Consider the following 25,290-nt stretch of genomic DNA (forward strand, 5'->3'; position numbering starts at 1 on the left):
GCTATTGATTGTGTTCTGTCTCCCCATAGCTAACGATTCGCGTTACGGACGTAAACGACAATGCGCCCAAGTTCGAGCTGCCCGACTACCAGGCACACAACGTCGATGAAGACATTCCGCTCGGAACGAGCATCTTGAAGGTGAAAGCCATGGATTCGGACTCGGGCGCAAATGCTGAGATCGAGTATCTCGTGTCCGATGACCACTTTGCCGTCGATTCGAACGGCATCATCGTGAACAACAAGCAGCTGGACGCGGATAACAACAATGCGTACTACGAGTTTGTCGTGACCGCGAAGGATAAGGGCGAACCGGCCAAGACTGGCACGGCTACCGTGCGTGTGTACACCAAGAACAAGAACGACGAGGAGCCAAAGTTCAGCCAGCAGGTGTACACACCGAACGTGGACGAAAACGCGGGCCCGAACACGCTCGTGACGACGGTGGTCGCGTCGGACAAAGATGGTGACAATGTGCGGTTTGGGTTTGTCGGGGGCGGCACGAGCAGCGGCCAGTTCGTGATCGAGGAAATCACGGGGGTCATCCGGCTGCACAGCAAGGCGATCTCGCTCGATCGGGACAAGTATGAATTGAATGTGACAGCTATGGATGATGGGTCGTGCTGCGTCAACGGTGACGCGACGATTCATACATCTACAGCTGTTGTCGTTGTGTTCATCACCGATGTGAACGACAACAAGCCGGTGTTTAAGGATTGCGGCACGTACTACCCGAAGGTGGAGGAAGGTGCGCCGAACGGGAGCCCCGTCATAAAGGTGCAGGCCACCGACGAGGATAAGGGTGTGAACGGACAGGTAGGAATGATGGTTACGGTACTGTTTATCCTTACGACACTAACTGACCACCGATCATAATCACGCTTTGCAGGTGAAATACTCGATAGTGCAGCAGCCAAATCAGAAGGGTACCAAGTTTACCGTGGACGAAGAAACGGGCGAGGTGTCCACGAACAAGGTGTTTGATCGTGAAGGTGACGATGGCAAGTTTGTTTCCGTCACGGTGAAAGCAACCGATCAGGGTGAACCCAGCCTGGAAGGTGTCTGCTCCTTTACGGTCGAAATTACGGACGTCAACGACAACCCACCACTGTTCGATCGACAGGTAATAAAACTTCGGTACCGCGCACCTATCTGAAATTATAATGAAAATAACTAATAATCTTTATCACACGTTTACTTTTTAGAAATACGTTGAAAACGTAAAGCAAGATGCAAGCATCGGTACAAACATTCTACGCGTGTCCGCATCCGATGAAGATGCAGATAACAACGGTGCCATCGTGTACACTTTAAGCGCACCCCACAGCCCCAACGATTTGGAGTATTTCGAAATTCAGCCGGAATCCGGCTGGATTGTGTTGAAGAAGCCGCTCGACGTAAGTATTCTTTGATTCAATTAGTGTACACGTACATCGAATGATTCGATAGCCCTACAAGTTTCCCACGACTCCCGTTTACACTGTCCCTGTCCTCCTTCAATGTTATCCTAAACATTAGACGATACTTAGTTTGCAAATTCTGTTGCAAATACTCAGTGCATTTGTGAGCTCCGGAAAGAGATTGCATCGAACAGTAGCGAAAGCTATGATCGCGATGAGTACAGTCGATTGTTTCTTTCAAAGTCTTGCTTTCAATATGGCTGCCGCAGATAAATTATGAAAATGTGCAATACACGATAGTTATATACCAAGATCCCTTGTGTCGCAACCGTGACATGTTGTCAAAACAAAACGATACGGTAACGATTGTCCCTTACTGTATACTATGGCAATCAATGGGTCGTGCCTAACGTGACTTAGCAGGGGAGTGAGAGAAAGAGAGAAAATAATTAGATTTCAGTCCAAACTTGTTATGATTTCTCTCGCAATTTCTGTGATGCTAATGATACATCCTTTTGTTTTGTTCCTGTTTCCGTTTGTTTGTTATCGTTTTCGTTTGAACGATTTGGTTCTCGTAAAACTGCACCGTATTTTTCGTATTTTATGTTTCTTTTGTTTGACAAAGTTTATTATTTTACCGGTATAACGATTGTATGTAAAATTGTGTCGATATCTTTTATATATAAATATTTATAAGAAACTGATCAAATGCTGGACAAAGGAATGATAGATTTGGAAAGGAATAGTAAATTTAATTGAAATTGATAAAACATATAATCACGTTGCTGTTATATTTTTCGTTTTCTGGTGAAATAAAACGACACCCTAGAAGAAAGCAGAATTGCATGCAATGAATGCGTTTTAGATCTACCATTCGCTTGTCCTTCCAATGTGATTTGTGATTCAGTGGCACACGCAAGCTTCCAATTGCCGATAGAAGCTTGTACGGACTTTTTACAGCACCAGTAACATTATCATTTGCCAGTTTGCCATGAGATTCAGACATCTTCCTGCATACCGGTCGATCTGCTTGCCGCCGCCCGTGTGAGCTTCAGCTAAACGCTCCGGTCTCGACGAGCGTAACACAACGGATGAAGATGGCTCGATCTCGTCTTGCAACATAATATTGAATTTATTGTTTTATAGACATTGTGTTTCCGATTGCAAATATTCTGTTCTTTCAGTCAACTGCACCGCGTACAATCCGTAACGAGGAGAAGTACCACAACTCGTTCTGCACCAGTATCTAGCTGTATGGTTTCCACTGCACCTGAAGTACATGTTAGCTTTCTGTTGGTGTCTCAAACTACCTACCTACTAGCGCTACTATTTTCTTTATTTTGAGTGCACAAACTAAATGAATAGTTCGTATATATCTACAATTCTTGTACGCATATGCATTGTTTAGTGTGATTGGAAGCACGCGCACCAATGCGTGGATAGCAACGCACCACTCTACGGCACCGTATTCCGCAGCACGTGTTTTCCGTTCTGTATCACAATTAATCTTGAGTTGTTGTGTGTTTGAAATGGGTTGTAAGAACACTCGGTAATTTTTGTATGCGTTTAATTTCAATTGTTCTACGAACGGTGAATTTTCAACGGTACCGGAAACATAATACAATCTCGTACCCTTTTAAATTCCTCGTTGTGGAGCGATCGTTTTTAGTACCCTCCGTTCACAGCCCAGAAAATCGTACAAAATAAAAAGATTTTTGATATTTTGGTACTACTTTTCATCGGTTGTGAAACGGCAAACGGATGGACGATATGGGTGGTGTTTTTTTGTTGAAATATTTTAGCACCACTTCCAACGCAAACATATATTATGCTCACCCGAAAGGGACGATTCATCAAAGCTAACCTACCTAAAACATCTCAGTGGAGTCTTATTGCTCTATGTAGGGGAACATCAACAGTGACGGTACAGTTGCATATTTTAGCGGGTTTATACATTACTAGCAGTATTGTGGAATACGTTTTTTTGAAATTTTGATTTTAATTCCCATACTTTGCTAGAAGGTATAAGCGATATAGAAATAAAACTACCAGTACAGACGAAAAGAGATGATATTGTAAGTGACATTTTCGCAATGTGCTAATATGGGAGAGCGAACAAGCAAGAAAGAGGAATCCTTAAACATGGCTTTTTACGTGAAAAAATGTCACGCCACGTGAACAAATTTTTGATCATTCGCCCAAACTCGTGTCGCCAATTTTTCGGAAACGATCTACTCAGTCTCAGTTTTTTGTATGAGTAAATTGGATTTTTCTTCCCTTGTTTGTTTTGATTTTGGCTTTTAGTTCGTGATCAGACGAATAGCATTAAGTGTACTGAACATAATTTCTTCAATGATACAGTAACACTTTTACACTTTTTGTTCAATGTTTCTGTGATTTTATTACAACATCGCACAACTACAGACCACCATAAGTAATACCACCGATCACCCTTTTTGACTCTTTGGTTCTGGTAGATCTTACCGTGTTTTTTGTTTGATTTTATATTTTCAATGCGTTTTAAAAACCATTTTGGGTTGCTTATGATTTGAAAGCGTTTTTGAGCCCAGGTTTGGTTGGTTATCCTTTTGGAATGCTTGATTTGTGTTCGTCCTGTATCACCACCATCACGCCTCTCCTTGCATGAAAGTTCCCTTTTTTATGTTTCTTTCATCTGTACTGCTTTGTACTCTGTAAAGCAAGATAAGAATAAAACTGCAGTCACACCGATGTTGCTGGTAAGATGGAGCAAATAGGCATTTGCACCAATTGCTCCATGTTTCTGCAATTGCTTCAAGAATGTCAAAACCTTATTTTCTGTTATTGAGTAGTGAGGTGAAAGTGAAGTGTTAAATGGTTTAAGTTAAGATCAAACAACTGTTTTGTATTACTCTCTTTAACCATCTTTAGTTTGTTTTAACTTAACATCTTATGTTTGAACTGCACTGTTAAATGGTACTTAGTTCGATGAGTTTTTTTTTATACTGAATGTTTATAATTTTCTTTTCTCTTTTCCATTAATATTAACTGGATATTCCCCGTTTCCTCGTGTACAATCGAATTCATAACTCTGCGATTGCGATATCTCGGTCTGCGCTGTGTATGTAAACCCGCGCTCTGGTGGGCTGCAGGGTTGCTACTCCGTAAGTAGCTACGCGTCAGTGTCAGTCCATAATGTTGTTTAGCACTGTGAGAGTTTGTATCGCTATGTCCGTTCTCTAATACCTGCAACTTGCGATTCGGCATAAAATGCCCTCCGGGTATAATACGTAGTGTTGTACTACATTTCCGGCACATCATTGGTAACTAAGCTATCACACCCAGCCCCTATGCAACGTTTTCTAAATTGAATACAATTTCTATGCTCTGCACTCCTAAACCATCCCGTATGATATACGAATTACGATCTGTGGTAGCCAAACTATTGTATGATGTATGAACAATAGGGCATTGACAAATATTTAGATTGATTGAGCCTAAAAATGTACAATTAAAATTGTACTCCAAAAATTGTTTGTGTTTTACATTATATAATGGGTTTTGCTTCTTTGTTTTGATCACCTCTATTTGAATTTATGTTACTTAAATTGACGTGCTCATCCTCGAAATTGAACATACACCCATTGTATTTCGGCTAGCTACCAGTAGGTGGCGCTCACAATAACGCGTAACGCTCATCAGGCCAGTTTCCGCCTGCTCAGTAACGGCTTAGCCGAGACACATTAAGTTACCGTCACACAGCTTCATCTTTATGTTTTTCGAACATCCCTTTTTGAACTTCCATTTCATCAATCCAGTTAGTCATATGCTTTGTATGTCATTAGAAAACACCTAATTATTCATACTAAAATCCTGTACCTGTAATAATTTATTGTCTTTTGTTGTCCGTATTGATTATATTTGTGTGTATTGTTTTCTATTTTTATTAATAAATGTTTCCCTTTTCTTTTGTTGTTTTTCTTTTCTTTCTTTTTTTATTTTCATATTCCGTTTGCTTTGGTTTTCTGGTCGTATGCTGTTCGGCGTATTTGTCGGTGTCGTCCCGGCTTGATGTTTGGCGTTTATTTGGTTGAATGTACAAATTGAAACAATTTGAACACCACCAACCGGTTTAAACGTTAACTCGCCCATTCACACCCTATATTACATATCCAATACTTAAAAAAATCGAAAAAAATATCTAAAACTATACAAAAAACTGACTGACACGTTGCCGACGATGAACTGTAATGATCTAAACAAATCACATCCATCCATCTTTTGGATGCAACTCGCGGGTCGCATTCCCTGTTTGCCTTCCTTTCTGTGTGGCGAATAATCCCGGCAGCGTGAACGGTACCGGCTGAAGGTGTACGCCTCGGATAGAGGCGACCCGCCGTCCACTGCCGACGTGGACGTAGAGCTCGATGTGGTCGATCGGAACAATAAGCCACCGATCTGGGATCGCACTATATATGGCCCCATTCACATTAGGGAAAATGTCACTGTCGGTACGGTAGTCACATCGGTGAAAGCAAGGTTGGTATACAAATGGATTCCTGCTGCTGCCAGAATAGTTGGTTTAACCAAACAAAACAAAAAATATACCTCACCAGTAACTTAGCTCCGTAAGCTGCACCGCACTGTTGTACTACTAACTACTAAGCTCCTCTTGTAATGAATTGTCTCACACTGTTATTGTACGAATATGTCCACTAAAACCATTCCTAACCCTTAAAGCTTGTAAGATGCAGTTCATAATACGCGCACTCCTCACATTTTGAAGCGTTTCTAAGAGCGACCGTTTTTAGAACACGTTTTAGAACATGGGGAGTGCGCGCGCCTGCGCCCGAGTTTGCTGGAGGGGAAAATGTGTATACCGAGCATAGTCTTGAAGCTCCAGCAAATACGAGGCATAAACTGAAGCTAGCTTGAAATAACATCCAACCGAATCCTGTTGCACACACGGAATGAGCTCGTGCAACATGTTTTTGACCCGTATTTTTGATGAGAGCATTTTGCACGAATCGTACCGGTGTTGTGCAGCGGGTTCAAATAGCATTTATAGATATATTTACTATCCTATATACCTTTAAATATTTATATTATATATCATTACATTGTACTATATATGCTAATAATACTAAACGATAAGTAAATTGTATAAAAGCGAATAAACAGCGAAGCTCTCATCGACAACATCCGGCTGGCGGTCCGCCGAGCTGCACTCGGTGTGATCGAATCGAGACCATTTTCACCACCTGTTGATGCATATTTCGATACATTTTTACATTTTTGTTTTACACGTACGACACCACACAACGAACGGCGGATACAGCGCATACAGCCAAATAATATCCCTCTGTTCAGCTGTGCGACAACGTGTTTATTATTCTCAAAATGTTACCCTTTTTTGTAGTACGGTTTTTTGTTGTGTTTAAACTGATTTTCTCTCGTTCGTTCTCGCTCCCGCAATTAATTAGTCGACGGTAAATGTAATTTTGGGACAAATTATCGATTTTTATCACCCATTAAAAACAACCATCCAATTTTTCTGGTTGTGCGTAGAAGAAAAGCAGGTACGTGTTTTGTCAGTTTGTTCTTCGTCGCGGCCCGCGAACATCGAATGCAATCATTTTTCCGGCGAATAGATTTTGTAACCCATTCTGAACGATTTTTGTTCTATTTTGTTCGTCCTGTGCGGCAGAATGAGTCCATAATTCCTTCCATTTTTGTCGCTTACAAAAAAAAAACAAAACAAAACAAAAAAAAAACTAAAACAAAACTATAAAAGCGATCATCCCCTTGCCTGTCCCTCCCTAACTACAGCAATGCAACGGAACATAAGCGGCTCCATCCTACCTGGATGGGCATAATAGAGTGAACTGATTTTTGATCACCGAATTTGTTTTTTGCTCTTTCTCTCTCTCTCTCTTTTTCTCTCTTTCTCTTTTTCTCTTTTTGCAACGATAAAACACACACACCCGTGATTTTTGCGACGGTGGATGGTGGATTTTTGCTTCGAAATAAAACACGGACAACGATCTCGACATGAAATTGCTCAACAACGTTACATACGACGCGGATATCAAAATCAAAATCGTTTTTCGCTCGTTTTTGTACTATCAAATTTTTGTATGTGTTTTTGTATGTGTGTTACATCGAATACGTACGATTGGTGTTCATCTTTCTTGTTCAACCGCTGTTCTTCGCCTCGTCTCACTGTACCCTCACTGTATTCCTGTCGTTTGTAAAATTATTCAACTCAATTCATGCAATTGATGTGTACATGATTTTGCATTTTGACAATTGTTTTCTTTTTTTTTTCTTTTTGCATCCCATTCAAACCACGTACACGCGTTGCACTAATGGCGCTCTTTTCTCGCCCATTTGTATTGTTTTGTTTCACTGTCTTTTTTGTACCGTCTGTACATTTTCAATAATGGTATTTTGTTGTTGTTCATATACATGAACTTAACTTTATAAACACATTGTGATCGGATCAAATGTTGCGTAAAATATCATTTTTGTTCGATAACGTTTTTGTTTCTCATTTTTGCCATTTGCCATTGAATTTTGCGGTTACGTTTTTTGCATTTTGGCACTATATTTCCCCCCCCACCATTCCGTGTTGTATTGCTGTACTTTTTGTGCGTTGATATTTTTGTTTTTGTTTCAACTTTGCACTTCGCTGCATACTTTTTTTGTACCACACAATTACCGTTTGGATAAATCTATCACGGTATTCCCACCCGCTTTACATACTCAATCCTCCCTTCACGCAAACACAAACCTATGTTGTTTTTTGTCTAATGATGTCCGATCTGTTTCGAACTTAAAAAAAAAACTTTTTACAATATCCTGCACAAAAAAAAACAAACAAACAAACTGCCATTACTCGTTCGCGTTCATAGCGCGAAACGTACAAACTCGAAGCGATGGCACAAGACAAAGGATATCCCCCACTGTCGCGTACGGTCGAGGTGCAGATCGATGTCGTCGATCGAGCCAATAATCCGCCGGTGTGGGACAATACGGTTTACGGGCCGATTTACGTCAAAGAAAATATGCCTGTCGGTGGAAAGGTTGTCTCGATAAAAGCCAGGTCTGTGTTTCGATGCGCCAGGATGCGCGGTTTTCTTTTCGTTTCGTTTTTTTTTTTTTTCAAGGAAATTTTGCTTTTGATTTGTGTAAATTTACCGAACCTCATTTATCATTTAATTGCCGCATTTTGCTGTAGTTAAACACAAAACGCCTTGTAGTGGATGAATGTTGCTTAAACGTGATTTTGTACATGCAAAGGATGTTATGAAGATGGGAATTTTAATTTAATTATGTGAATGCATAGAACAAGAAAATAGGAAACATTTCTTTCCTTTCAAACAGCTCGATATTGCAAATGATGAATGACGATGATGGTGAGATGATGATGATGATAAGCTTTGCATACTGCTAGTTGAATGGGATATGTCCAGCTCTTTCTAAGCAACCTACTATTTGCCGTGTCATATTCGTTATGTTATTCTTTATTGTAGGAAATGTAGGACATGGCCAACGGTCAAATGATGTAATATTTATGTTTTCTGCAGTTGCTCCATGGGTGCGTCGCTCAATTATGCATTAGGCAATATGCTAGGTATTACTTTACTGCGATAAAGCTATGCGAGTATGCTCTTTTTTAGACGAAAATTTCATATTATGCGTTGTACTGAATTCTTCAACTGAATCCGATTCGCCGGAGAAGATTCTAATGCAAATGCCAATCTTCGCTACTGTGAAGGATTGTGCACGTACAATTTGAGAGAGAGAGAGAGCGAGAGAGGGAGTTACGGTGGAATTTCATCAATATGAAATAGGACATATCTATCGTGACCCATGTATTGCAAATAGCGACGAGGCCACGGTACGGAGAAAATGTAGTTGGCGTTTCGCATTACGATTCGTCCACGAGAATAGAAAAGAAGCACACTCGATCAGTATGCACATGCTTTCATGTTGGGCGAATGGCACCCCACTTCCGGTTTGCCAATTGTTTGGATGAAAATCATGCCTAATTATGCTATGGGGACAATTTCGAATTTCCTCCACCCTTGTCCCAATCCAGTCGCTGGAGTGGAATGTTTGCCTCGTTCCTTTCCTAGGAAGACGAAATAGCTAAATGAAACCGCTCGGTATCGAACGAGGTGTACCAGATTCCAGGATTGTGTGTTTGATTAGTTTCCTTCCTGCTACTGTGCTATTGCTTTTGCATTCCACAATAGCTCGGAATGTAAGATGAGTATTTAATGGGTGTATCGGCTTCACTGCAATCGAGGGCCGATTATTGTGCTTGATAAAAACGGTACGGCCTCGTTTGCGAATTGCTGGAAAACATTGTTTTCACCACTCGGCACATGGTAGTAATCGATCGGATGTATGTTAAATCGTGCTTGAGCATTCGACTGAATGAAGCCTCCCGGCATAGAATCGGGATAGCTCAGATAGAAAGTTAATTAACTTTCCATTAGCATCATTACCGTTCTCCATACACTCGTCCTTTTTTTTGCATAATTCACTGCCGTTCTCGTGTTACACGTATGGTCGAACACAAGTTGCCTCCGCTGTTTGTGCATCGTGCAAGGCGGCGCAACGATGGCAAGAGCATATTTAGCTAATTGATATCCGTTTTAAAATCAAGCCACGAGGGAGCAGGGTTTGTTTGTCTTGTTTCAGCGTGTCGGTATAACGTTGGCATAACGTTAAACGCAAAATGCGCCGCACTGCTGACCAGATACTAACACACCACACTCGTGTTGAGCCCCGTCTTGATCGTTGCTGTTGCTGGCCATCCCCTTTTGGCCGGTAGTACATTATGAATTATTTAGTGCCATAAATTACTGCTCGTTTATCGCGCAGTGAAGTCCGGTGAAGGGGTTTATTCAGCACGCCTTTCTGCACACATTAAAAAAAGGTTGATATGTGTGAGATGGTTTGATCATACAAATGAGAACGAAATTCGGAACGGAAGAAGCATGTGTCTAAAAAATAAAAAAAGGTATCCGTGGAAGTTGAAAGCGTTCATTGTTTGTTCGTGCTTTGGAGGATGAGTTAGTTACGGGGTGGTTAACTAGTACAGTACACTTCTAAGTGTGTATATTTTTTTGCTTAAAGACTCCAAATGGTATTTCTGTAGCGAGAGCACACTACACAACGTTGTGTTGTATGGTGTGTGGCGAAACATGTAGGAAGTGTTTCGCTGACCACGTTTGAAATTCTTTTTATTTTATCTTCTCTTTACTTTTTTCAACACACACACACACACACTCACACACAACCTCACAAACGCAGACGCGAGCAGGGGAGCGCAGCTGGTAATAAGGAAATTAATTATTTTTCTGTCCCAACGCTTTCTGGGTCCCCCACCGGGCGGGTGTGTGTTGTTTCGCCGGATGGAGAAACCATGATCAAACCTCATGCTAAGGTTAACAACACAGGAATAACCACAGCGGAAATATTGTCCCAAGGATTGACCCACCGTGTGCTGCGCAACATTTAGTGGTTGGTAGGGATGGGGCTGAATGCTGGTTTTCTTTCTTTCTTTTTTATTTTTAGGGGATTTCATTCCGTGCGTTGCATGCACAATGTGCTGCCGGCCAAATAATATACCGACACTGCTTTGGTTTGTGTCTCATTTTCGCTCCCCGTCTTCTGGCTAGATGAAAATTTGAGGCGGACCAAAAAACGGCATTGCCACCCTTCTCCCACCCTTTCCTTCACTTGCGCGTGTGTGTGTTTGTGTCTGTTTTACACAGCCCACTAACTACAAAAAAAAAAATGATAAAAAACACGCTTACATGTGTCCAAAAGTTTAGGGCTTTCTGGCAGGGGTTAACACTTGGTGCTTGGTCAGCTTTTGAGGATACAGAGCAGGGAATGTCGGTCAAAAAAGAACACACCCATACATTTCTCATGCGAATGCTTTTTTACTCTCCCTTTTCCTGCTCTCCTTGGGGTTAGCAAAACAGAACCAAAATCTCGAAGCAAAACAAAACACCACAGCGTCAGTCATACACACAGAAAAACGCCCACGTAGCGGCCACTTGAAGTGAACGGACATAAAAAAGGGACGTCATTTTGTTTGATAAAAAATACACACCCTCCGGACATGCTCCTCCGAAGAAGCTTGCTACCATGCCCACTTTCTCTCGCTTTCCCCCCTTTTTCTCTCTCACACACAGCCATTTAGCCGTTGGGGCTTTCCGGAAAAAAGCTTTTGAATATTTCAAGCTAGAAATAACATTCTCACGCTACTCCACCGTCCACACGGCGTAGTACGGCGCGGGCCTCGTTTCGCCGTTCTAAATGTCACGCGTGGCTGCGGCCATTTCTGGTCGCTCTTTAGCTTCGGGGATGTGCTGACCCAACTAGCGGCGAGCGCGTGTTGTGTTTGTGTCTCATTTGATGATCCTTAGGGATCAGGGCGCGTCCTCATCAACACGCGTACACGCTCACAGGCACATAAACACAAAAACACATACACACACATACAGCTCCGTACTTAGCGGTAGTGGCAAAACCATGTCCAACAGTGATGATCCGCTGTCTGGCATTATCAGCTAAAATATTTAAAAAAAAACACACACACACCCGGCTAAACCCAACGATCCGGTTGGTTGGCATATTCTTCTTTTTTTTTTTTTTTTGTTGTTCGGCTCGGTTTTGTTTGCATCAGTTTTTCGCTTGTTATCGCAAGTAATTCTTGCACAAAGCCGTTTCCCACGTGGGGTACGCGGGATTTTCATTTAGGGAATGGGAAGCATATTTCGTGTTTCGGTCCCGAGCAACCGATTATGGTGATTGTGATCCTCCGCACGCCTTCAAGGGTAGTAGAGTGTTTGAAATATGTATGTTTTATGAACAGTTATTTGTTGGTACTACACTCCATCGTGAGGGTTTGAACACTGAATGAGAGTTAAATAAACTATGTGCCTTCTTTGAACGAGGTACATTAAGTTAGGTTTGGAATTTTAAAAACAAATACCTTTGGGCTAGATATAGGATGCAGTAACATAATTCCATAATCAGAAATGTATTATTGTCCAAATTGTCGCATACACACCATTGGTAAAAGTGGAAAAGCATTACTATTACGATGATATTTCCTACTTTTCCAATCCAAGGGCTTATATCCCCTTTACTACAAAGGCACGATGTAATTCTAGCACAAAGTTTAAAATAGACAGCTTTAGTGTGTGATTTCGATCAGGCAGCAGCAAACTTAAATAATAGCGTTAAAGCCCTACGCACTCTGGCGCATACTGGGAATCGGGTTGTTTTTCCCTGTGCCCTGAAATGAGCTTCATCCCTATTTTACACACCCGCACGCACGCACGCGAGCATGTTTTACCGTGCCATCGTGCTTAAATTGAAATGGATTTTATACCAGCACCACCCCAGCCCGCTCCCAGTACGCCGGATTAGTGAGCGATTAGGTGAAACTGTAATTACGTTGTTTAAGATGGAACGCGCATTACCGGTCGCGTGTAGCTCGTGTGCATGTATGTTAACTCTTCCCAGCTCCCGCACCGCCTTCCAGTTGTGTCTTTCTCCCGTAACACGCCTGTTCCGCCATTGGATGTTTGCTAGTCGCAAGCACAGCAGCACGATGCACGGTGGGACGATAGAGAACTCCGAACTCCTCTTCAGATAGGAAGCGGAAGCGGGCCAAAGAGTGTTGCTAAAGGGCTCCAAATCTCTTGTCTCTATAGCAAAAGAGTTTTTTGTTCGCGTTCCGCTTCTTTTTGATGATGGTTATTTTTCTCGGCCTGCAGTAAGTCATCCGTAAACCTCATCCGCAGCTGGTTTGCTAGAAGCTTACCCGTGTCCTTCCCATATCGTTGCAAACCATCTGTGTCTCTGGAGAGAGAAAGCGAACGATAGGGGACGCGGCTGGCGCACTGCTATTTACACCTCCTTTACCAATGTAACAAGCATTGTGTAACCGCAGTAACGGGAGTAAGCGACGGAGCGTGCAAAGTCCCGTGCGAGATATGCGCCAGCCTATAGTGAAGAATGCGAGCGAATGTTGAAGGATTTCCTGTACGATCGCAAATGGTACGGCGTGCGGTATTTGCTTCCTGTTTCCGTCGCGATGTGTTGTCTTTGCCAGACGACGACTGTATCTCCTGTCCTGTTTGAAGGGGTTCGGGATGGGTAGTGGCAGCCAGTTCCTGCACTCCGCTGCATTTTGTATTTGTTCCGGTTTGTTCTGTTCCATTCAACTGCAGCATGGGTAAAACAAAACAAAAAAAACGGAGAGAGTACGGACAGTGGTGTGCACTGTTTATCCGGGACGAGTGCGCGTGGTTATCATCGTGCCGGAAAGCCCACATCGATAAGGGCGTGTGGTTGTGTGTGTGTTTGTGGGTACGGCTGCCAGGTTTACGTCAGTGCATATTCCGCGTGCACACATTGCCGGATACATTGCTGTACGATATCCTTGAGTGCGATGAACGTAAAAGCTCGGAAGGCTAGTACTTGTACACGGTACTTCGAAGTTGGTTGCCACTCCGATTCCACCAACTAGTTTGTCTGTGTGAGTGTGTGATGTAGGTAACGGAGGCACGAAACGTGGATTCGGAATGGGCGATAATATTTTAAATGCTTACCACAGTACTTACGACAGCATTTCCATTCCATCACACCAACGCTAACCAACTTCAGGCAAACGGTGCACGGTACCTCATTCTACCGAATGTTTTCCTCCCTGGTGAGGAGGAAGGGGGTGGGGAGAGGGAGTCATGCGGTGTTGTGGTGATGAAAAATGAAAATTCATTATCAGCAAACGGGAAGCGTGTATCGAGTATACGTCTCCGGTCTTTTACACATCGTCATGCTCATCCGTTACGATTGGTGCCGTCGAGCACGGGAGGCTAGAAGGGGGTGATCCATGCATTGCAATGTGTACCGCGTCAAGCTGCTCGACAGATGTACTCCACACAACAACAACAACAAAATGAATCAAACGGGTTTAAAAAGCGGTTATCGTTGAATCTGACGTCATTCAATTATCGCTTGCAAGTTCTCCCGTTATCCTCTTTTTGCACTGTATTTTCGCACCTGTGCTTTGTTGGTAGCGGAAGCCGAAATTGAATTCGGTGTTGATAGATGAGGGGCTGTGTATTTGCATTTGGAGCGTATAAAACATAATTTCTCCTCGGTCTCATCTATGACCTTTTTTCTCTGGGAATAGCAGATTGAGGCGGAGGAGTGGTGAGTAGTAAATGATGTTAATTGTTGTTTTCTACCTAGAACCGTTACCTGTACTTCAATTCAAATCAGGAGTCTTGTTGGTTCCGTATAAATGCACAATTTTTGTTTGATGTTTCATGAGAAATTCTTACTTACCACGTTTTTTAGTAAATTTCGTAATGAAAGCCAAAGGCCTTTGCAGAGCACTTGACACAATAAGAGGTGGTTGGATTTTGAAGAGTTCAATTAAATAATAATAAGAAGTAGTTATAAAAATCACACCGCGGTTTCCATCATAACGGATGAGGTCGCCTTCCTTTGGTACAATCAATACATTAAGCTGTAACGAGAACATCCTCTCGTTAATGTTAAACTGATTATGTTTTCCCCAACGACACCTCACAGTTGCAAGCAATCATAATCAGCTCCACATACACACACACAGATACCGACACACGCATAATGATGGTGTATTCATCCCTGAGGGATGTCTGTTTGTTGCCTCGGGGAAAACACGACAATTCAAACACTCCAAAAAGAGACAAACGAGGAAACCTCGTATCCTGATTAAGATGAGAATAAAAAAAAAAACACACACACATTCGAAAGACAAAAATGGGGAATTATGCACGTTTGGTTGAATATGATTTGATCATCCCCTCTCTCGCTCTCCAGCATGAGGGTTTATTAAGGAAAGACACAACGACCCGCAGCTTTTTTTCGCTATTTCAGCACACACACACGCACATACATTCCCCGACGGCGCGATTCACTTTATGCTGTCATAAACATACCGATAAAATTCCTGCTTCCCACGGGGTATGTTTGTTGTTGTTGTTGTTGTTGTTGCTCCCAGCGCAGGTCCAGCGCCCGTTTTTAATATTGCTCGTTCGAAATAGCCCAATCGAAAGCAAACGACCGGAAGCAAATGCTGGAAGTGATGTTCCGAGATTGTCCTGCCAGTGAATGAAAGTGCGAGAAAGAAAGAGATGGAACGAGGTACAGGGCAAAGGACAAAGTAATTGGGAAGTTACGAGAGATGTAAACGATAATTCATGAAGTGTGTGTATGTGTGTGTGTGTATATACGTGTTGTCCTTGATAAGCCTCGCAGAAGATGGTACGGCAAGATGCATTGCACGTAATGTTGGATGTTTTTCGTACAAGGTTTTCGCTACAATCACAACGCCCAACGGTTGCGTGAGTAATGGGAAGTTATGTTGCTTCCCGTTTTCGACAGCCCTCCGACAATCTCGGGGAGAGTACGAGCCCATACCTGGAAGCGACAGTAGGACGCTGCCGGAACTGATTTCATTTCAGTGTTGGTGAAGATGGTGGTGGTGTGGTGCTGGTTCTTTTTCACCTTGAAATTTACTGCGCCTGCAATGGGCGGGATGGGACGGGGAGAAATCATGTTCTTCTTTCCCTCGTAAAAGATGAACCCAAGACACGAGGTGCGTCTTCAAAAAAAAAAATCTTCTAAAAGATTCACCGAAACAAGTGTTGCTGGGACGAGTGGAAAGGCTATTTTTGTGTATCAACAAGTGTACGAGTGTATCGTTTGCGATTTTTACTCCGTATCTCTGCACTTTCTTTATCCTTGCTGCGAGAAGGAGGGGATCGTTAATGCGAACTGACCGGAAAATCCATAACTCCAGGTAAAGGTGATCCTTCTCCATTGTGGGCATCTTCTCCCGTGCATCCACAGCAAGGGTTGAAAGAGAATGATAAAGAAATAATCCCAATATAAAAAAAGGTTCTATTTGGTATATTCGCCCCTTCCGTTCTTCTGCACCCCAAACAAAATGGAAAGCGAAAGGGCGCGAAAGCTTTCTCTATGATGAAACGCCCACGTTGGAGTATTGTTTCGGATTTTGTTTTATTGCTAGTAGTAAAATATTTACCGAACTCGGGTCCTCTCCGACCACCTCGTCCCCGTTCCAAGCTACGACCAAATGATGGAAGGTCCTCGATTTTCACCCCATCCCAAGTGAAAGACATAAAAAATCGTTCGGCAAACGGTGGGTAAGGTTCAAGATCGATCCCTTCCCAATTGGATCCCAGTATCGTGTATCCCATTAAACATCAAACATCGAGTGCTGTGTTGTGTTCGATGACCGCATGAAGCCTAAGGTATCATTTCTCTTCGTCTCAATTTTGCCGAGGTTTTGGATACGAACGGCTAAAGCTAAATATATTACAAATTAGGTGTATGTGTGTGTGTGTGTCTCAGAAAACCAAGGAAATGCGCGCGTACATGCCTGCCAGTCGCAGCATTGCAAGTTTGTCGTGGCTTCTTTTTCCCAAACCCCCCTCCACCAGCACAGTAGGAAGCATTTTCTCCGCCGACCAGAAGGAGATAAATATAAATCGGATATTTATTGCAAAAGTTTCTGACCTTTTGTTGCTCCCGCGCGCTTGTGTATGAACGGTTGGTCTGGAGAACGGAAGGTATAGGGGGGATATACATTTTATGATTCGCGTTCGGTTCAGACTGCTGCCGGTCTGTGCCACTTTCAGTCTTATTTTATTTTATGCCCGTCCAATTCGCTCATTTCAGGGCACGGTTAATATTTCGCTCACTTTCAGTGAGGGGTACATTGTGTAATTCTTGTTATTTTTTTTATGGTTGTCATCATAAAGGAGTTTTTTTTTGTGACCGCGAACCTGAACTTTCGATTGGAAAAGGCAAATTTCGCGAACATTGTGCAACAATTACACAAAACATGATCTAAAACTGTCACCGGCCATGGTACGACGTGGAGTAAAATAACAATTAATAAACATTCGGTCCTATCCGACACGGTCGCCCTACTGACCCATGTCAATTGCGCCTTTTATGAATTGCTGAGCCTTTTTTTGGGAAGCATCTGGCTTTGTGTTAGTGGTTCTAGTTTAACAAAGTTTAAATCAGAGCAAATCAAAGATGGGAGAGAAAATGTGCTGAAGTTTTCCTCCCGGATGTTCGCTTATCCCTTCTGACTGACCGCGCATCAGGTCCATGGCCAACCGAACAAGTGAAGAAGATGGGTGTTGGTGGCTATCGCAAGGGTCAGTGTGTTTTGCTAGAACAACTTTTGATTAATGTATATTTTTTCCGGTACCAACAACCGCTGGCGGAGAGTTTTGCTGTATGTGTGTGTGTGGGTTGTGGTTGGCAAAAGTTTAAAAATTCAATTATCCCCGCAAATGCTTGTGCATGACAACGACACACACACACGAACGCAGACACAGTCCCCTAGATTATCTTACACAACCATACGAATAGTCTGCGAGTTGGATAGAAGTTGCCAACCAGAATGGGCGAGAGAAAAAAAAGTCACCCAACATAACAGCCAAGTGGTTCATGATTTTCGCATCATTGCGATACAAGAACCCATCTGTCCATTCGGTAATCTGTACTTTTGCTGCTGCAGCAGGAGCAGCAGCAGCAGTTTGCAACTACTTGTCTTGTGATCGTAAAATGATGGCGACTGTAGGTGTCTGGTGCGAAGCAGAAAAAGTGCCTCGAACGCTTGGAGCGAACTCTAATGTAACGGGGCAATTTTCAAGGACAAATCCTTGACACAAACACACACACTCCACACAACGCAACAGTGCAAAAGAAGGGATTTCGGAATCAACATGTTGTTGTAAAGGTTGTCGCGCATCGCAACTTTCGCTGTGCGGCAGTGCCTGTTGTACGGTTGAATAATTCATAAGAAGGAAGAAAGGGTTGCATGGATTCCATTTTTACTCATTTTAGAGAAAGGGAGAGAAGGGCGAGTTGGATAAACCCCATGCTAGGAAGTTTTCTATTCACTTTCACCAAAATCCGCCACCCTCGTGTATCCGTTGAATGTGGCCGGATTTGTTTCTTGGAAAATACTGTTCCAAAATGCTCAGCCCTAGGTTTGGCTATTAAGTTGTAGAAAATAAGCAAGGGGTTTCTTTCACTGCTCTGTCTAGCCAACCTGGCCTGGGTAGCGAAATGGAAGCTTCCTAGAAGTGTAGAGAATCTTTCCCGGAGCAAAACTTTTGTTGACCAAACTTTTTGGTCGCGTGCTGGGCGCATACAAACACTGGAACTTTATTTCGCTGCTTAAAATTTTCTTGTAAAATGTTGTATTTATGTATTTGGATGTGTGTGTGTGTGTTGTATTAAATTGAAAGAATCACCTCGGCTATAAAATATACGTTTGTGTGAGTGTGTGCATTTTTTTCCCTCACGAAGGGTGTCGGCTCTGTGAATTTGCTTCCCTCTAGTTCTCCTGTTTCAAAATGCGCGCGGTCCTTTTTTGTGCGGCAACAAACTCCTTTAGCAGAAATAAAAAGCCCCCATTCACCCTTTCTGGCGGAATATGCAGAGCTACGGAATGAACATAATGGAAAGTTTGTAAGTAAATCTCATCCGGGGGAATGTGGGGACGATTGGCTTTATCTCCGCAGCGGCAGCATATGTAGGCTGTACGACGGTAAAGTAAACGGCAAGAGTGTCTTTCGTGCAAGCCATTTTTTTACACGTTTGTTCACCGTGTGTTTCATCCCGTGTGCCTGCTGGTTCCTTCTTTTTCATCCTTCCCTGATCGTTATTATTTATACAGGAAAAGGAGGAATCGTTTCGTATGGTTTTGTGTTGCTGCTCGGGCTTTTCTTGTCGCCCACATTTGGCTATTCTTTCTCATTACCACTCGTCTCGTTTGCATTTTACACGTCACATGATGGGTGGCGACGACATGGTTGTCCTGAGACAGACGCAGCGTCTGGGTTTCCGATGTTTTGCCTCCCGCTTCCTTTGTCACGAAAGGCGAGAAAAACTTACTTGTACACAAACGAGCGGTGTGAGGAAAATTCAAAGGTTTTTTTTTTTTAATTTTGTATATTTTTGTGAAAATGCTGGCGGATACATTCCCTGTTTTGTCCCTGTTCTTCCTGCACTAGAGTTGCTGCTTATTGTGTGAGCGTCGAACGGTCGTATATAAACCCCTATCTTAAAGGGTCCAGCTTAGTGTTGGCTTTGTCACCGAGGTTAGCTTTCATTGGGTTGTATTAACACGACGGTGCGATGCACAGATTGTGCAAAGGATTTTTTTTGACTTAACCTTAGCGATGGTTAGCACTCAAGTGTAAGCATTTTTCCATCAACAGCAAAGCTTATCATCATTCGTTTGGTTTAACCTGTTTTGTAAAAAAACAACATCATCGCCGACTGCATTCAAGAGCTGATTTTAGGAGTAAATTGAATAGTTTTGAAAAGATAACGATCAACTGTAGTTACATTAATGCTTTAATATCTATATTATTTATATTATATTATATTATTTATAAAATATATATCTAAAACATTTAGTTTAATTCTGCAACGAAAAAAGGGCGTCTTCATCTGGGAATTTGAATTTTGTCCAGATTTTTATATAAATAGACAAATGCGTTCATTTCCATAATTGATATAATTCTTCATTTATGTTTGCATAGATTTAAAATAACAAAAGAAAATGATGGTGTTTAAAATAGTTACGCTTCAAATTTGAAATGAAATTCTAACCGTCAAAGGCGTGACTGGGTTAAGAAGGAGATATGCCTTATAGGTTATTTTTTCTCTTAATTGTACCTTTGCATAGAAAGCAGTAGTTATCATTTCATTCTTCAAATTCATCCCTTTCTTCACGGGTTTCCGTTGCCCACGTTTGCCGGGACTTGTTTTGAGGCGTGGGCAAGGAATACTTTATCCATCGTGCTGCAAGATACATTCATCAACCAAGCCCTGTCGATGCGCTCTCGATCCTTTATGCTTTTTTATGCTTTTTCAGAGCGACATAAACTGTACACAAAAAAATGTTTCCTTGTTTTTGCAACGAATTGTAGAAATTCAACACCCTCGTACGTTCCGAAATAGAAACAAACAAAAAATCTCATTTTTCCATCCCCGGCGTACAAGTTTGACGAAAAGGGAGAAAGTCTGGTGCTTGTTTAAATGGTACCTTTCGCTAATTGGAACCGATAGCTCAAAAAATCGGAAAAAAGATGTTCCCTTTCGCAGAAGGACAAACGCGCGCGCGCTCGGGCACATCCACATGGGCTGGTTTGAAGAATGTTCCTAATTTCGGAGAAAAATGAAGCTCTAGAGCACAACAAAAAAACAGCTCTAGCTTCTTTATCTCACTTTGCGTGTTTGGTGTGTGTACGAATTTTTATTTACAGCAAGTTTTTCTTTATGTGTTTGCATTTTTTATGTTGTTGCACCTTTAACAAATACTAACTAGTAATGGTAGAACCTATCTTTAAGTAGTGTCTGCAGGCAACGGGTTTCCGAGGAACGATTTTCTGATATATTTTTTGTTCACATTTTCATTGCCACAAACGCGGTCGTCGTGTTCGTAACTATTCGGTGAAAATGCTCTGTGCACGTACGGGCAGCTCGGGCATTGAGGGTAATCCGACGGTATTCTATCGGCTTATGCCCGGCTCGACCGCACAGACGAACAAGCTGCACACGTTCTATCTGCAGCAAAGACCGGACAACGGCGATACGTGGGCCGACATCAAGGTGAACCATCCGCTGGACTTTGAAACGATCAAGGAGTACAATTTGACCGTCCGTGTTGAGGTAAGTGAAATGTACTAGTCTTATACAGTATAAGTTTACAGTTTTTGTTGTTGTTTTTTTCACATGCGATGATGTTCGACATAAACGTGTATTTACTGTTTTTCAATGAATGTTTTAATTATACAATTACGACAATTCCAGCATATGTACTAAACCGCTGTTACATTGTCTATATGATCAATGACACCTTTGTTTTTAAGTTTAGAAAACACACTGCAGAGAGTGTACACTTGAGAGAACTGTGATAGAACTTTAAATAAATCAAATTTGTGTGGGCCAAAGCATATTGAAAGACGCTTATGATGAAGATGAATAAAAATGTACTTTTCCCTTTTTAAATTATGTAATTCTAATACAACAACTGCCATAAATCATCCGCACGAGCCATCCAACGGCGATGTTTTAGAATTTGAAATATTTGTCACATACCATGGGGTCATGAAATTGATGATACAGCTGGATCTGGTAGGTCTGCCTTCGTTTTGCTTGGCCAATTTTGTGCCATGTGTTTTGAGGTCGATTGACAAGCAATCTAGTCGAAAAATGGATTCTGTATTAATTGTGCAAGTTTTTGGTTTTGCACTTTTTTATTTATAAATTTTTTAAATTAATTAATTTAATTAAAACATATTAATGTTTACAAAACGTATAGCAATAGAAAGTAAAAAGGTATGAAGGTAAACTGATCAAATAGTGCCACATTTGTTACATTATATTCCGAGGATTCAATTTTCCAGTATCTTTAAATGTCTTAATTTTTTTGAGAAAATGAATCATCTGTTTTAAATTCCATTGCCCATCACGTAACAGAAACAAAACACGGCAACATAATATATTAAAAAAACAAATACACAAAAAGCTGTACTATTAGCTCTAATCCAACTGTATCATCCATTAAGTGAGCTGAAAAACGATAGCATGAGCAAATAATTTGCTTGCGATTTTTATCGACAATTCGATCATTTTCGTTTCAACATCTACGTCTACTGGGTATCAGCTGGTTTGAAGTTATTGCACCCCCCAACAACTTCCTATCTTAATCGCACAACTTACCCCCATACTTTTTTTTTATAACACACACACAGAAAAAAATCAAACAGCAGAAAGCTATGGCGCGCAAAACAGCCATAGCAAAAGTTTCCGCACGCAAACTGTGCGTTATGAATGAAAATGGCAACTAACTTTGTTCGCGAAAGTGTGCGCGAGTGCGTTCCGGCGGATGATCCTCGTTATCAAGTTTTTTTTTTTTGCACCTCTTCCCAGTATTGGTACGCACAGGCGAATAGCATGTGCAAGGAAGCAGGGCCTTCTCTGAAGGTTAAGGAATGTTGAAATCGAGGCAAAGTTTAGCGTCACGGCCGGCACGCCATTCGAGCGGCAAGATGAAAAACGGCGAGTCAAAACTTTGAATTTGAATAAATTAACTTTTTGGCCGCTTTTCCACTTTCGGTGCTTGCTGTGAGATAAAGGTGTGACTTAGTGTGTGTGTGCGTGTTTTTTTTTTTGTTTACGCGTGTTGCCTCGCCAGAGTCTCCGACTGGGTGCATTGAGCAGAAAAGTAAGTTAAGCATTGCGAGCGAAGTACGGTGGTGGCAAGCTTTATGTTACAGATTTTTCATTTCGTGCCCATTGCTCATAGTTGGGTGAACAGAGCGGAGAAGGGTAGCGGAATGCATTCGGTGTCTCTCTTAGCCAGTCGAGAATTGTGCTTAATTTTTGTAACCATTTTTTCACGCAGCTATCCTCACCCGGCCAAAAAGCCGTTTCAAATGCAAATCTATCCATTCCGGTTCCATTTTTTACATTTGGTGTGAATTTGCAAGATTTTATGGTACGAACTCAATCTCTCTTTCTATTATACCTTTGTGTGAATTGGTGTAAGCACGATCGGGGAACAGAAAAAGCGCGTGAAACGAATTTATTTGCAAATAAGGGAGAAATCTCGATCCTTTCCCTTTGAAAGTAGTATGCGAGGAGAAAAAGAGCATGGAGAAAAAAAGTAGAACGCGATTTAAAAAACTAAAACTGGCATCCTGAAACGCAATGGTCGGAACGTGCCTAGTTGCGAATTGGCGACTGGTTTTTATGCCTCCCTCCTTCATGCTCCTCGTAAATGGGATTTTCGTCGTGGGCGATCAGAATGCGCCCGAATGAGTTCCAGCGCCTATTTCTACTTTTACGATCAACCGACCCGAAAATGTGAAGTTGATAGTGTGTGGGTGGAGGGAGTGAAATAAAAGTGTGAAAGAATATTTGAAGAACCGGATGTGGCAGATTGGACGGAAGTCGCCATTGTGCCCACGCTACAACTCGCGAGCGAAGAACTTACCACTCGCAACGCACGAGTAGAGTCTCAGGAGTAGGAGGCGACAGAGGAGAAAATGTGGAAATAGTTGGGCCTGCACTTTTGGGGGTGCATGTTAGAAACAGTTTTTATTTGGATTGTCCCTCCAGCCGCCCCAAAATACAGCACCGCGTTCGAAAAGCCTTTTAACACAAATAGCCAGTGGATGGTTGGTTGGTTGGTTGGTAGTGCGCTTCCGAGCATCACTGAGCAAGTTCGTTGCACAAAAGGAGCGTTTCAATTACGAGTAAAAAAACAGACACACACAATCAATGACTCTTGAGGGCTTTTCCATGGATTTGGGAGCTATCTGGTAGGGTATATTTTTTTTGTTGGTTAGTTTGGAACTAACAGTTGAAAGGGATAGACTCAATTTTAGGTTTCCAGCTACCGGGTCGCTGTCAGTTCCGCGATAGGCTTGAGAGGAATACACTTGCGCCCTCTTTTTTTGTTGCTACATTGGAAAATCGGTCCTATAGTCCTCGTTCGGTGCAGTTTACTCACGCTTGCACCATAAACCAGTGCTGCCACCCTTGTGCCTGGAAGGCAGAATGGTTGCCGTGGGAAGTCAAAGAAGCACCCTTCATATCGCACAAAAATCATTTTTCCCGTTTCGCTGATCTTCTGAGGCGATTGTTAGCACACTTCTCGCATCCCGAATGCCCCTCGCAAGAGGTAGTGCACAAGTGTACACTTAACTCTTCGGAGGAAAATAGTGTCAAGATCATTGGGCTCGTTTTTAGTTCCCGGTTGCCGTCTGGTCTCTTTTGCTCCTCTATATCGTTAGTTCCAGCCCTTTCTATCATATAGTGGTTGCTCTACTGCCGATAAAGTTGGTGGTTTCATCCTCATAATACCGTGCGCTAGCAAGGGAGAAGGAACAGCCGGCTCTACAGACGCTAGGAAAGTTCGCCGATAAAGACGTGTTTAATTCGTGAGCCACTAGGAACGAGAATTCAAGTTGTTGCCCACTCGATTCCAATTTCTTTCGAAATTGATGTGATCAATGTTGGAGATGAAGAGGTGGTTGGCGCTGGTCCTCGGATGGTGCATGACGCCAGTATAGTACAGCTGACGCAAGGCAAAAGTTCATTCGCTCGTTGATCAGCGATCTTGTTTCTTTTTGCTTCTATCTCGTTTTGCTCCGTGTGCTTTTTTAGAACACCCACAGCACAGTCTTTCTGCTTTCCTGCGGGGAGGAAAAAATCATTCGGGTTCCATCTGTAGCGGGCATGGATTTGCGCAGAAACTTTTAATTAGGGCTGCAGATATGTTGGGCGTGTGCTATAACGGATGTCGTTTGCTTAAATTTTGCTGCAGACAGACGGACGATTTTTCCTACGCGAACTTTTTGAAACCATTCTCCCTTCTTCTTATGGTATTACCCGCCAGATTTGGGAGAAAGGAGGAGAAAGTGTGGGTGTGAGTACAGCTGTGGACAGTAGCTAGCAGTACCTTGGCAGCCTAAATGGAATGATATTTTCTTTTCGAATTGTTTTATTTTACTTTTGTGTTGATTTCATGTTTAATCCTTCTTTTGTTATTGTTCATGTGATTTCAAGCAGATAGGATAATTAGTTTGTTTGAATAATAATTACTCTGCGTGATTTTTTCGTTGGTCTTTGCGAAAGCTTTTATACTATTAGTCGTGTTATCAATTTGCACAAAACAGTTATCAAAAAGGTTCGGAATGTTTAATCCAGTGGTTCCCATTTTTTTACGCAATAAATGTTGGTGATACAGTCATCAACTC

The 25,290-nt window shown here is 42.2% G+C and overlaps 1 protein-coding gene across 17 annotated transcripts in view; it reads left to right on the forward strand.

Annotated features, from left to right (window-relative positions):
• Positions 1-25,290, forward strand: part of LOC1279132 (neural-cadherin) — a 253,380-nt gene that overhangs the window by 67,586 nt on the left and 160,504 nt on the right. For 13 of the 17 annotated variants that reach the window (XM_061661989.1, XM_061661987.1, XM_061661984.1 and 10 more), the window contains exons 6-10: positions 30-815; positions 889-1,122; positions 1,205-1,396; positions 8,293-8,483; positions 21,004-21,193. In XM_061661989.1, coding sequence (XP_061517973.1) covers positions 30-815; positions 889-1,122; positions 1,205-1,396; positions 8,293-8,483; positions 21,004-21,193 — 1,593 coding nt within the window. Of the gene's footprint in view, positions 1-29; positions 816-888; positions 1,123-1,204; positions 1,397-5,726; positions 5,918-8,292; positions 8,484-21,003; positions 21,194-25,290 lie in introns of all 17 variants that reach the window. The other 4 variants (XM_061661982.1, XM_061661995.1, XM_061661997.1 and 1 more) reach the window with 1 other exon arrangement.

This window comes from Anopheles gambiae, chromosome 3 (assembly GCF_943734735.2).
Source record: "Anopheles gambiae chromosome 3, idAnoGambNW_F1_1, whole genome shotgun sequence".
NCBI classification, from domain to species: Eukaryota; Metazoa; Arthropoda; class Insecta; order Diptera; family Culicidae; genus Anopheles; species Anopheles gambiae.